At 25.8% G+C, this 15,461-nt stretch overlaps 2 protein-coding genes across 12 annotated transcripts in view; both read left to right on the top strand.

Moving 5' to 3' along the window:
* Positions 1-6,392, top strand: part of Mical (Molecule interacting with CasL) — a 55,017-nt gene extending 48,625 nt beyond the window's left edge. For all 5 annotated transcript variants that reach the window (XM_083103064.1, XM_083102983.1, XM_083102741.1 and 2 more), the window contains 2 exons: positions 122-236; positions 6,044-6,392. In XM_083103064.1, coding sequence (XP_082959190.1) covers positions 122-236; positions 6,044-6,140 — 212 coding nt within the window. In that variant the 3' untranslated portion in view covers positions 6,141-6,392. The remainder of the gene's footprint in view (positions 1-121; positions 237-6,043) is intronic.
* A 791-nt stretch (positions 6,393-7,183) lies between these two features.
* Positions 7,184-15,461, top strand: part of Crmp (Collapsin Response Mediator Protein) — a 43,004-nt gene continuing 34,726 nt past the window's right edge. For all 7 annotated transcript variants that reach the window (XR_014439395.1, XR_014439401.1, XM_083102505.1 and 4 more), the window contains exon 1: positions 7,184-7,433. Coding sequence is in view for 5 of the 7 variants with exons in the window: in XM_083102505.1 (XP_082958631.1) it covers positions 7,395-7,433 (39 nt within the window). In the remaining 2 variants the exon portion in view is untranslated. The remainder of the gene's footprint in view (positions 7,434-15,461) is intronic.

Below are 15,461 nucleotides of genomic sequence, written 5' to 3'. Positions count from 1 at the left end.
ATATATGAGTGCGGAGTATATATAATAATTTTCATTATTATAAATGAAAAAATATTGCATAATATTATAAAATAGAGATAAAATAATTGTATGATAAATATCACGTCACATTATTTTATAGATGATAAGAAGACTAGTGATGATGTTAAAAAAGAAGGAGAAATCTTGACGGAGATGTTGGAAATAGTAGCAAAGAGGGATTCCTTAATCGCTTTGTTAGAAGAAGAACGACAAAGGTGGTGTAGATCATCATATTTGACTTGCATTACTTCTATATATATGAATGCATATTACATCCGTATTTCGAAAATGCCTTTGCATAATTCAGAATATTTGTCTTGCACTTTTAGATTGTTAATTATTTTATTTATGTATATTTTCTTACTTTACGTAGCAGAAATATTTATCAATTGTAATAAGGAGTTACTAGCATTTTTTGAATTTTAAAATTTCCAAAAATTTATACGCATTTGGAATGTCATTAATCAATAAGTGTATGCTTTTTTTGGTACATTTTGCAAGATATAATATTCATCATTTATTGATTATGAATAATTGCAATAATATGTAATATACACTTCTCCTAAATACAATATCTTTTCTAAAAATCAATGTATTTTAAATTGATAAACTTTTCATATGATCGTTTTGCTTTGTTTCTCTTTTACTTACTTGTTTCACTGTTACTTTTCATCAATTTTTATATTTGTTATTAATAAATATTTGAAATAACATGCGGCTGGAAGGAATAATAATTTTTTTTATGATGCATGAAAAGAAAACAAAGTTTTCAAACTTTATATAAATGTTTATTTGTTATATTTCAATATTTGTAAAATGCATGAGTTTCTAATGCTTTTCTCATATAGCTTCATTTTAATGTATAACATATAACTCCATTTTATCTATAATTCGTGACAAGATTCAAAATAACAATATTTCTCATTATTAACAATAAAATAATTAATTAGATAAATCAATTGTAAAACATGATTGATTAAATTAATAAATAAATTTCCTAATGTTAAAAACAGCTATAATTTAATTTAGCAAATGTAACTCAAAAGTATCATTAATGATTCTAAATATTCTCAAAATATAATTAATAAAGAATGAAAACGAACTAATAACAGACTAAAAACAGACTAATAAGAATCAGTATGCAACAAATTGTCTTCAGAAAAGTTTAATTATCAAAATATGTTTCTTTTCAATCTTTTTTCATCTTCCATCAGCATCTGTTAGACTGTTCTATACTAACGAGATAATTGATATTGATATTGCCGTACAGAGGAATCTTTATTTTAATAGTTAACAATTCTCAAAAAGGCATTTATACAAACATGGAATTCTCTTTTGAATCTGTTGAATATTCTTGTTTCTTTGGATTCAACTTTGATCTTTCTATTTTTAAAGGTTCTGCTTTTCTTCTGCTCTTATTGTTAGTTAAAAATGATTAGTTTGTGAATTTATTTCGTCTGAGGTTCAAAAGAGCTTTTACAATTAGATGAGAATTCTTTCTTATTTAATGAATAAAAAAAATTACATTTGAATTTATAGATTTGATTTAAGATTGAGCATAACATCAATAAATTTTTTTCAATTAAAATCAAAGAGTAAATGTCTAGATTAACGGTAACCTCAATGACCTTGATATATATTGTCAAGGTCATGACCCTGAGTAATTTCCAAAAAGTTTTAGCCGCGGTCATTGTTTATTAAAAAGTACATAGTAAGAACAAGCATTAAATATTTATCTATTTATGTATATTACTTGTAACGTTTTATTGATTTCATGTAATATTAATATAACAGTGTTTTTACTAAAATACTGATATAAATAAATTGTGTGTTGCTTCATTCACATAAAAATATTCTAAATATCAAAATATTTTTGCAATAATGTAATATACTATATAAGGTTTCATACAAGAATGTAAAAATTGCTTTAATATTCGGTTATTATGCACCACAAACTGATGAATCATGATTTGATTCGGATAAAGTGGAAATCTTGAATGTTATAAAACAAAATATGATGTTATAAGTAAAAGAAATTGAGATTGTTAAGATTGTTAAGATTGTATGAAATGCTTTTTATTAAATGACAAAAAAATATCCAAAAGAATAGAAAATATGTCATGAAAATACATTACGTATATTTAATGATTATGAAGAGCTTATTCAAAAATAAAAATACTGCGCTTGTTTTTATCATTTCTCTATTTATATTTGTCGACAATTCTGCTTACTTATGACATATATTTTTATAATTATATTAAACATTTGGATTATGTGTACGATCTATCCGATTGTCTCCTGCGATTTTTTTGTCTCCTTTTAATCGTATGTTTTGTTCTTTTAAATCATATGTATGTTCTTTTAAATTATTGCATCGACTTCCCAGTGCATTACACGAAAATCTTTTCACAATATATGTTTTATCATTTGACAAAAAATTATTACTATGGTGAATCTCATTCTTTAATGGTTCGGACTGACACTTTTGATTTTTATAAAAATTGTTAAGAGATCGGAACACCTGATTTTTTAAATTTGCGTATGTATCTTATGTTACGTAATTTTCTAATTCTTTCTGTTCTTTATTATGATTGTTTTTTAAATGTGACAATTACTGAAGATTATTCGACAAAAATTGAAATATACTATTTGCAATTAAACTTTTCTGAAGATAAATTTTTGTGCTTGGCTCTTATTAGCATTACCATGTTTGTTTTATCCGTTTATCTTATTAGAGTTGTATCTATTCATTGTTATTAATATAAAAAAAATTTACATTATAAGTTGATATAATATTTTTTAACATCATATTAATATAATCATTATTTATCATTAATAATTAAAATGCTAAAAATGTATCTCTTTTTTCAAGACAATTATAATATATTTCTTATGTATAATATAAATATTATACAAATTTTGTTACAAAAAATGTTAAAAATCGTTTTTAACGTTATTTTGCATTGCAAATTTTTCTAAGATGTGTATGGTAAATATTTTTATTTACAATAAAATAATGAAATATATATAATCACATAAAAATGTCTCTGTATAAAATTTAAAACGTTTATATTTCTAAAAAATCATATATATTTACATCAAAATATATTACATCAAAAAATATTATTGAAATATATACATCATAAAATGTATACATCAAAAAATATTATTGTTAAAAAGTACATCAAACTTTTCAAAGTTATATATCATTATCAAATATGAATTACAATAATAAATCATTTAAATATATATTATTAAATAATTTTTGGAAAATATATATCCAAAAAATATATTCAGAAATATATGAGTTAAAAACTAAAATTTTAAAAATGGACTAGTTAAAATAGTTTGTTAAAAAATAACTAATTTAAAAATATAAATGTCAAGTTAATTTGTCAATATACAGGGTGGCTCATTTTAATCCATCCAGTCGAATATCTCGAACACCAAGCCCGGGAGAGAAAAATGTTTCAGACAAAAGTTGTTTGGTTTCGAGGGGGCCATAAGATGGTACCATTGGTTTGACCTTAAAGAGTCATTTGAAGGTCACATGAAGGTCACCTCCAACTTTTTAAATGGGACACCCTATATGCGTTTGCATATTCTTGTAGCTCATCTCGAGAGCTTTCGAAAACACTATAATTAAGTTAATTTTCATTAAGTACTTTCCGAGTTATGAGGCTTGAAATCATTTCTTAATTTTACATAAACCGTAAAATATCTTATAAAATATTCATTTTTCGATTACTTTACCTTAATACTTTTATATACAAAATAATGAGAGGAATCAATTGGTGTAAAGAAAACATACAGTTGTTTTTAAGAAAAAATATGGAATTGTTAATTGCAAATTACATATTTTTTTCTTATAAACAACTGTTTTTTCTTTACACCAATTGATTCCTCTCATTATTTTGTACATAAAAGTATTAAGGTAAGATAATCGAAAAATGAATATTTTACTAGATATTTTATGGTTTATGTAAAATTAAGAAATGATTTCAAGCCTCATAACTCGAAAAGTACTCAATGAAAAAACATTTGATTATAGTGTTTTGGAAAGCTCTCGAGGTCAGCTACAAGAATATGTAATAAAAAATTGGGGGTGCCATTTGAAAAAAATTGAGGTGACCTTCACGTGACCTTCAAATGACTCTTCAAGGTCAAACTAATGGTACCATCTTATGGCCCCCTCGAAACCAAACAACTTTTGTCTGAAACATTTTTCTCTCCCGGGCTTGGTTTTCGAGATATTCGACTGGATGGATTAAAATGGGCCACCCTGTATAAATATTTAAATGTATATTTATCAACTTTTAAATAACTTAAAATTCTTCTAATTCGTAAATTTCTTAATTAATCGGCATTATAAGTATCGTTTTATTTTACTTGTAAATTCTATTAAAAATTCGAAATATAAAATCTTGTTATATATTACAATTTTAAATAATCAACAAAAAATTCTTAAAAAATCTTGTTCTGAAAATATAGTAAAATATTCTAAATATATAAGAAAGTATTCACATCTATGTGTGCAACAAAAAAAATGTAGAAAATAAAAAATTGTTAAATATTATTAAAAAATTAACTTTTCACAAATAGATATAAAATTAATATAGTTAATATAATAATTGATTATGTGCTATCAATTTATAATCGGCGCGATTATATATGAGTTATATATAAGATTTCTTCAATTTTCATAAAACATCGATTGTGGATGGCTAAATATGTATAATAAATATCTATTATTTTGATATTTTTTCTAATAACTTACGGATATATATAATGATGTTAAATTATTTTGTATTATTTTGAATAAAGTATAAGATAGTATATGATAATAAATTTTTAATCGTTTAAGTTACAACTTTGGTAAAATAGTAAGCCAATATAGATGTTTTTTGATATATATATAATTTCCGCATGCATAAAACTTACTATATTAAAAATGTAAATAATATATGTATTTTTGTATTGTTATATATATTTATTTATTACTTTTCATTACTTAATAATTAATGTATATATTATATTTTTTTATATGTTACAATTATAAAATACTTTAGATAATGTATCTTAAAGTAATCGGGTATATTAAATTTACATTCTATAATTTAATCTGAAAACTGTTGTCATATATGACTAAGAATTTGCAGAAAACTCTTCTAAATTATATATCATATATAAAACGTACTTTTTTAAAAGAAATTCTAATTCTAGAGTTGATTATAAATTGATAGCATATAATTAATTTACTATGCTGATTTCATATTTCTGTTTTGAAGAGTTAATTTTTTAATAATCATATTTTTAACAATTTTAAACTTCTATTTATTGCACATACAAGTTCGAATATCTTTTTATATATTTAGCATATGTTTTTATATTTTTAAAAGATTTTTTTAAGTAGGATTTTGTTTTAAAAACGAATTTTGTTACAAATTATAATCGTTTAAAATGAGCTTATGTGATTATGTGGGCTTATGTGATTTATAATTTTAATTCTTTTCATGTAGTTAATAGATATTCGGATAGTAATTATTAATAAATATTATATTAATGTGAAAGAAAAATATACATATGTTTAGATATATTAAAATTTTTATTTTTGCTTTCATGTGTGTTATTGTCATAAATGGAAACATTATATATGTTAGAGTTAATGTTATTTATAACTATAATACAAATTAATGCATAAACTCCTTATTTTTTTCCAACATTAAAATAAAGACATTATTATTATTAAGATAACCGCGCAAGTATTTATATATTAAAAATAAGAAACAAATACATATAATAATATATTTCTACTATTCCATAAAGTCAAATTTTCCATTTGATAATAATTAAATTAAATACTAATATATTTTGGAAAATGATAAGGATGATTTTGAAAAAAGATTTATATAAATATCTTATAAGCACAACTTTTTTTTAGCACATAATATTATTTAATTAATACAAATATATATAAATAGATATGTACATATATGTATACATATATATTTATTTCTTCTAGATATCAGAACGAAGACCGCGACCTCGAAGCTCAAATGCTAGCTAAAGGCCTGAGATTAACACCAATAAAGAAATGTGGTTCTAAATATTCAGTCTAAAATGTTGGAGTTACGCTTCTGTATATATATATTTCTGCTACAATTTTTTTATTGTAACACTAGAGAAAAGTATATAAATATGTATAAGAATTGTAAATAATTTAAGCTATTATCACGTGCGACATGGAATTTGAAGATAGAGGATTCATATATGCCTAGAACTCTTCTGCCTGTTTTCGATATATTCATTATATGTAATAAACGTATCTTTTTTACACAAATATAACTGTTTATTTTTGACGCAAAAAATAACTAATCGGAGTATTTATTTCATCAATATAGAATTTAATTGTGTTTATCATTTTTTTAAAGAAAGAGAAAATACATTTTTATTTCAGTTATATTAAAGTGTATAATCATATTATTTAATTTATTATGTACACAAGATGTGTGTTTCAAAAATTTTATATAAATACCCTAAAAATGTATGAATATGAGACTAAAATAATAGATTAATGACATACTAACTAAAGAATGTTCTTTAAGCATTTCTTTAAGCAGACTAACTAAAGAATGTTAGGTATTTATCTTAAATTTGACAAAATTTTTATAAATATAATGTATTTTATAGATGGGGAAAAAAGTTTGTGACAGATATATACAATATTTTTACTTCATTCTGTTTGACATTAAAAAACTTTCAATTTAAGAAATTAGTAAGACTATCGTGTAAAACAAATTTAAATTTTCCAGCTTAAAATTAAACGAATAATAGAGAAAAAAAAGAGACGAGAAGGAATGGCGTCAATTTCAAGGAAAATTAATTTTATTTTGAAACTGATTACACTTGCCTACAGGGTAAAAAAAACTGAAAAGAATTCTGATCGAACAATTAAAAAAAGTAATTTTTATCTCCTGAAACTGTAATTCGAAGCATTTAACGCTAAATGCACTAGGTCTCCTATTTTACATTCGACACTTCCCGCGTTCTGCCAATGCTCTATTCCGATTGGCGGAAGCGAGAGGGAGGGGGAACGCGTCGAGTGGGGGATCCACCCTCATCGAGTGACGAAAACGATACTAGCGCATCGCATCAGCGGCATCAGTCGCATTTAGTCGATCGTGTACATCGTGCGTGTTACGTTCCACTCGTTACTTCCCAATTTGCATCCCTCTATACGAAGAGAAAAAATAAAAGAGAGAGAAATTGCGCGCGCGCGTAAAACCAATATTTGTTTTATACGAACAAAAATAAGTGACTTACGTATTGAAGAGTAATTATACTCTGTGATCGATTGATTGTGAACGCGCAAGATGAGTACCCCGGTGAAGAAAGTGCCCATTCATCTGCAGGTGAGTGCGTTTTGCACCTGTAAATTTTTCGCATTCGGTCTCGTCTTTCGAGAAAGAAAAAAGCTATTTTTATACGCATTGCGTATAAAAGCGAAATGGTGGACGAACATGGTAGCGATAAATTGCGATAGATCTTTCATTGCTATAATTTGTCCTATGGTAAAATAAATTTTTCGATTCGGCTTCGCGTATTGATTTTTTTTGTTTTAGTACCGCACATTTAATAGTGTTGGACAAATCACTCTCAACAACGAATAATTAAATCGGAGCATCTTTTATTTAAAATATATGCAAAATCTCTAAATTATATGTGAACAATTTTATTGATTCATGAATAAAAAGTTCTTTACTTTTTTTTTGACTTCTATGTATTTTTTTCCTTATTTTTTCTTGTAAATTTCGGGTCGGCTATTTTCAGTTATTTTTTATATTTATTTCTATTTTCAGTTATTTTTTTATATTTATTTCTTTTAATGTAATATTTTAGAAAATATATATTTTTCATGTAAAACTTATATTTGTTATCTTTTACGCATTATATATTTTACGATATTATGTAACGTATCAAAACCGCCCTATGAGTTGCTCCTTTTTTTCATAGCAATGAGGGAAGCTCCGTAAAATCATTCGCGAATTTCATTTCTGCTTTCTCAATGCTTTTAAGTAAGATTTTCTCATTTCTATTTTACAACCAAATAGAAATTCTTATCATCATACATTATAACTTTCGAGAGAGAAAGCTTTTAAATATTTTTTTACTTCGAACAAAACTTGGTAGAAAATTTTTAGATTATTTTAAATGTGTTATAATTGTAAAATGTAAATGGTTTTTATTCTTAAAAATTACTTTCAAAAGGAAAAGAAGATTTTCGTCTAGCATGCAGATTAAACATACATTTACAATTCGGATTATTATTCAGATTATTAATTATTGATTGAGAACTTCAAGTTCAAATACTTGTTACATCAACATCATTTAAATGCTTATTGTTAGCTTCAGTTAATTTAATTTAATTTTTATTTTATTTTCTTAAATAAATTGAAAGTCACTTCTTAACTTTATTCACTTCTATGCGAGAATACTTTAGAACTGTTTTTTATTCAAATTGTTTTATTTCATTTTTTATATTTAAATTGTTTTATCTAAAACTTTTCTTATAATAACAGTCAATTATATTTTCTAGAATTATTAGTTTCATTACAAATTGCTTCAATATTCTGTTGACATTGAGGGCTTTATCAATTTGTACATATCTATATTTGTAGCTTTATCAATTTGTATCTATATTTGTAGAGAGATATAAAGAATTGCAAAAAATTTTTTTAATATGGAAAAAGAAGATTTAATTAAATACGTACGCAAATTTTCTGCTAGCCAATTGGAACAACATTGGAACAATCTATTTTCAGCAAATCTACATGTTATTTGCATGCAAAATCGCGCTTTCGCTTTTTTTTATGCATTCGTTGTTGATGTACATATAATCGACGCTGGCGATAAATAGCCATTTTGTATGATAAGGAACGGTATCACGCCCTATGCTCTCTTTGATGAAGATTTGTTGCGATTGCTATATGATCCATATATTATATAGGCTGGAGCTCAAATTAGTCATTATAACTCATGTTAGTCGCTTTGAAATAATTAATTTTGTTTATTGATAAAAATGAGTTGCTGATAAAAAATAGTGTATTATGTATTTATATCAATTATACATTCATGATTCTAAATGATATTTTTTCGTTCATATTAATTAATAAGCTTGATTAATATAAAATAATTTAATTGGCGTGAGAATCGGAATCTGAATGGCACAAGTATTTTTATTCGAAGCCGTTTATTTTATTGAGGCTGTAATTTGCATATGAAATAATGTCTACTAATCGAAAAAATCCGGTCTGTAATCGAAATCGTGACTAATACATATTATTTCATTTATTTTCACATATATGTATGTGTGTGTGTGTCTTGTTACATAAATAACGGAATGTATGAAATTGATTTTTGATAATAGTGTGTGTGTGTATGTGTGTGTATGTGTATATATATATATATATATATATATATATATATATATATATATATATATATATATATATATATATACTAGGATGATTTATTTACGATGCAGAGGGTTTTTAATCTCAATATAAATTGAGGAACATAATTTTTATAATGCTTGACTTGAGATGAATTTATAATATAATATTATGCGAAATTATTTAAATTTTTGTGGAATTAATTCTAAAATATTATTATTTTTTAGATGTTTAAATAATTATAATAAATAATTTTTTAAACAAAAAAATTAATTGTTATGTTTTGAGAACTTTTCGATATATTCTTTCCTTATATATCCTTATTATAATACCATTTATTTTATAATCAATATCAATGCAAATCTCATAAATATCTTATATAGCATGAAATTATTAGTTACATTCAGTCAATCAAGATGCTGAAGAATAGCGATTAATTCACACGATCAATTCTGCGACTCGATATTTTATTATTTTATTATTGTTATATATTAATACATAATTGTAAAATTGTTGTTAAAGCTTAAAAATAAAAGTATTAAAAATATAAAAATTATGAAAGATATGTTACTTCTACATTTTTTTTCTTCATATTTTATATTAATCATACATTGAATTATATTAATAACCATTGCCTATAGAATAACGAATGTTTGCGAAGAATATATTATATAATATAGTTAGTAAAAAAGCGCGTATTGATTGAAACATATAAAAATCATGAAGTAATGCTTACGTCGCGATTTTATGTAACTATCATAAGATATTTAAAAAATATAAAGTGATACACACACACACTTATGAAAGCTATATACAGTGTGCACCTTTATTTACCGACGACAATAAGAATAAGAAAAAATTTTATCATTAATTATGCTCGTGTCGACGTGCTATTATCAGGATGAAATCTTATATTTTGCTTTTGAATATATATTCACTTTTATATACAACAGAAGTGTTAAAACATAATGTAACATTTGTGGAAGGAAAATATAACATTTCAGCTCCATTATGAGAAACGACAGTAATGTTGCCCAGTGTCACAATTGATGTATTATTGATTCAAGCGACATTGTAACTTTTCATTAAAGTTACTAATCTTTAAGTGCTACTCATTTTTTACGAAGATAAGGATCGGAAAATTTTAACTTGTATAGGGAAAGAAAATAAAATTTTTCTATTAAGAATTATTATATTTTGAAACTATTTTGAGTATTTTAAGATAGAAATTGTTAAAATTGTAAAGAGTCTGTATACTACTGGAAATATTTTTGCATTTTGATTATTTTATGTTAATTCTACCTGTTAATGATGGACTCGATGTTGCGTTTAATTAGCACGTGCTACTTAGCATCGATTGAAAGCAAAAAAATTCCCATCCTCTTTCTCTGACTCTGCAAACAGAATAATCATTGTATTATGTTTCAAACAAACATGTTTCCAAGCACTAACTGTATTTAATATAACAATTGATGTAAGATGTTTATCAGATTTTCTTTAACGTGGAAATATTAAAATTATAATTATATACTAATACAATTGCATAAACTTCTAATCTACCGAATTTTTATAATAATGATTTTTTTTTATAATTATCGGCTAATACCATCGAGATAAAAGAGTTATGATAAAAAGTTATTTATCAGGAATCTATTCCTCGACATTTTTCTTGATTTTACAATACATACAACTTCTAATATAACTTCTAATATCATGTATCAAACAGAAAAATAATTTCGATAAATCTATTTATTAAATTTAAATCTATTAGATTTATTTATTATGTGCTGAGAAATAAAAGGCTTAAAATTTTTCTAAAAATTTTAACTTATTGTTAGACAAGAGAAAATATATGAGATATTAAAAATTCTGTGAAGAAAGTAAATTCCCAAGTTCTCAAAAATCTCTTATATTAAATCCCAAATTAAGAACGTAACAGAAAATGAAAAATCGAAGAGAAAACCATACGGCACTGCGACGCAGTGTCAGGAGAGTAAGTTGAGAACACGTAGCCGCCGAATCAATAGTTCGTCGACTCGACTCGTCGACCTAATGTCGGGAAAACTCTCTCCCCAGCATTTCCTTCACTATACATTTTGCAATATTACCTCGCAAATTTCATTATTTATTGTTATTTAATTTATTATTCAACCGCTCTAAATCTCAGATGACAATGATCTTCGCGACAGAAAAAATAAAAAGATCTTTTTACGCTTCCACGAGAAGAAACATGAATATTTTCCTGGTGAGATGTGTGAAAATGTCGTTGACATAGAAAAAACGCGCCTAAATTGCTCTTTAATCATTTGATGTTCTTTATATCTTAATAATGTTGAGAATGAAAAGAGCACACAAAGATGCGTTTATGCGACGACGTATTAAATAACCCAAGTAATAATACCTGCGAAAGAGAGAGAGGCGTATAATCACATGAAAACGTGTAATTAATGAACTGATCCGGTTCTATTTCTCACGTTACATTATGCGCTTCATGACATGTATAATTCATTATAAAAACTGTATTATTTTTATTATATAATAACACAAAACTGTATTATTGTTATTATAAATAACTACTATTATTAGCTATTATAGATAACTAGATAACTACTAATAGAACAATATATTCTCTCTTCTTATGATCAAAATGTCAATTTGTTAACTTATTGTAATCATCAAAAAAATAGATTATAAATTTTTATTTGATAGTTTAATTAATTTGCACAGTAAACTATTTTTTATTTAATTAAAGTATAAAAATCTATGGCAGACATTTTTATCATAAATTTATTTATTAAAAATATATGTTTGTTATAAATAATATAAATTTATTTATTAAAAATATGCGCGTGCAGTTTATTATAATAATTAAAATGAAAAATAAACTCGATCCTAACTGGAACGAACGCAAGTTTGTTAATTAGACCATATGAAAAAGGAGAAATATTGTTCCTGTTGCTTACATTTTATCAAACTTTTCACGTAATTTATTAATATTCTGCTATCTTTTCATAAAATAAATGTCTATAATATATTAGGAAAGAAAAAATTTTCCCTCATATATAGGGTGTCCTATATCATCTAGAATTATCGCATCGCATCTACTGATTGCAGATTTTTGAGATCAATTTGGATTTTTTCTTAGTGAAAATGTCGAGGGACGTCGTCATTTTTAGCAAGTTTTCAATTTTTACCATATATCTTATAACTAAACCTTAAATTAAAAATCCAGTAAAGTAGAATTTAAAATAAATTCTACTTGATATTGACTGAACAACGTAATTTTGATAATCCTTTAATATTCAAAAAGTTCAGTTTGTGCCTTTCTTTTTCGAATCTCTTATAATTCGAAAATAAAATTTGAAATATTATGCCTCGATATTTTTGAGATATCACCTTCAAAAGATCTCATATATATATATATATATATATATATATATATATATATATATATATATATATATATATATATATATAGGGTGTCCTATTTTAAATAACGACCTCAAATATCTCCCGAATAATACGTTTTACAGAAAAATGTTTCAGACAAAAGTTGTATGGTTTCGAGGGGGCCATAAGATGGTACCATTGGTTTGACCTTGAAGAGTCATTTAAAGGTCACGTGAAGGTCACTTCAATTTTTTTAAATGGAACACCCTATATATTTTTGCACATTCTTGTAGCTCATCTCGAAAGCTTTCCAAAACACTATAATTAAGTTAGTTTTCATTAAGTACTTTCCTAGTTATGAGGCTTGAAATAATTTCTTAATTTTACATAAACCATAAAATATCTTGTAAAATATTCATTTTTCGATTATCTTACCTTAATACTTTTATGTACAAAATAATAAGAGGAATCAATTGGTGTAAAGAAAACACATAATTGTTTCGAGAAAAAAAATGTAATTTGCGATTAACAATTGCATTTTTTCACCTTCATGTGACCATCAAACAATTATCCAAGGTCAAATATTTGCCACTATCTTATGTCCCTCTTCGAGTCAAACAACTTCTGTATGAAACATTTTTTTAAAAACTTCTCCTTTTCGAGATATTCGCGTGTATTGATTAAAATGGTCTACCCTGTATATACAGGGTGTCCGATTCGTGAGAGACCAAACAAAAAGTGATGATAGATTGGGAAAAAATGTAATTTGCAATTAACAATTACATATTTTTTCTTAAAAACAACTATGTTTTTTCTTTACACCAATTGATTCCTTTCATTGTTTTGTATATAAAAGTATTAAGGTAAGATAATCGAAAAATGAATATTTTACTAGATATTTTATGGTTTATGTAAAATTAAGAAATTATTTCAAGCCTCATAACTCGAAAAGTACTCAATGAAGAAATACTTTATTAGAGTGTTTTGGAAAGCTCTCGAGATAAGCTATAAGAATACATAATAAAAAATAGGGGGTTCCATTTAAAAAATTAAAGGTGACCTTCATGTGACCTTCAAACAATTATCCAAGGTCAAATATTTGCCATTATCTTATGTCCCCCTTCGAGTCAAACAACTTTTGTCTGAAACATTTTTTTAAAAACTTTCTCCTTTTCGAGATATTCACGTGTATTTATTAAAATGGTCTACCCTGTATATGCATAATTCTCGCATAATTCGAGAATAATAGCTACTCAAACTTCTAATTAGGATAGAGTTCAGGAATCATGTTCGAAATAAAAAAAGTTATCAATTTTGATTTAACATGAGGTTGACATTTTATATTCAAATTCCTATTATTTAATTGCTCTTTCAAATTCCTATTATTTAATTGCAACTGTTTTTCTGCATCAGAATTTTTTGAGGAAGAAGCAAAACTTTATCCATTATATCGAAATTTGAAAAATAAAGTGCTAACTTTACAGGGGTGAATCATGGATTTGCGATATATCATAATCTAATTGTCCACAAAATTAAAAATGCGACACATATAACTTTTAAGGCATGTCGTAGAGTATCATTATTCGCGGCCAATCGTCGTCTACTTATTTCGCTCTGTTTCCTTTGCACTATCCACATCCGTCTAGTCTTAAGCTTTTTATTTATTCATTGTTGATCGTAGTAATTTCTCAAAATTTTCTCTCTCTCTCTCTCTTTCTTCTCTCTTGTCCGTCACAATGAGACAGTGTTAAATTTGGCTCGACTGCTAAATCGGCCGCCAAGACCGTCAATCGAAATGCGTGTTTGCCGGTATCATTTCTAAAACGTAAATGACCACGATAGAAGAAGCCAGGTGTGACCTATGTCTGTCACTTCCGGTGCCCGCCGTATGTATGAATGTAAAGTAGATTACAGGTACGTGGATTGTTCGCGATCCCGTTTGCAGGGGCAAACTAAAGGCAAGCGCTTAAAAAACTATAGACATCTCTCTTTGATCCGCATATACACCTCTTTGTCAGAGGATAATAATTCTTCTATATATATCTGCGATGTGTATTTTTTATAGTTTTTCCGTAGACATATGGGATCTATCTATAATTTAACACTAGTTCCAAAATGCTAAATTAAAGGTGTTCTCTTGGCAAAATATTCTCGGTGGTCTATCATTGCCTTCTGAAAGATAGCCATCGAATAAGAGTCTACATGTTTCTAGCCAAATGAATTCGGGTTCTCGGCACAGAGAGCAGACGCACAACTCTGTAACGATCGCTGCGCTAGACATAGGAAGTAGATATAGATGTAGGCAGAATGAACTAAATATAACAATGTGATTTTCAACAAATATATTTGTTCAAAAATATATTATCTATTGATATTAACCCCTTCACAGTCCAGCGAAAAGAAACTTTCCGTGCCAAAAGTGTGTTAAAGAAAAAAGTTTTTAAAATTGCATGAATACGTCAGTATGAATATTATTGAGGTCGCCGAATTCGAATCTGAAGCCAGAATTACAAAATTCATAATGGTGAATCCAATATGGCGGATCAAAATTCAAAATAATTTTGGATTTCAATAAAAATGTGTATCATTTTTGGGGTT

This window comes from Camponotus vicinus, unplaced genomic scaffold (assembly GCF_025532165.1).
Source record: "Camponotus vicinus isolate PSW18456_S1 unplaced genomic scaffold, iyCamVici1.0 SCAF_1, whole genome shotgun sequence".
Classification (NCBI taxonomy): domain Eukaryota; kingdom Metazoa; phylum Arthropoda; class Insecta; order Hymenoptera; family Formicidae; genus Camponotus; species Camponotus vicinus.
This window is presented reverse-complemented; position numbering and strand designations above follow the sequence as displayed.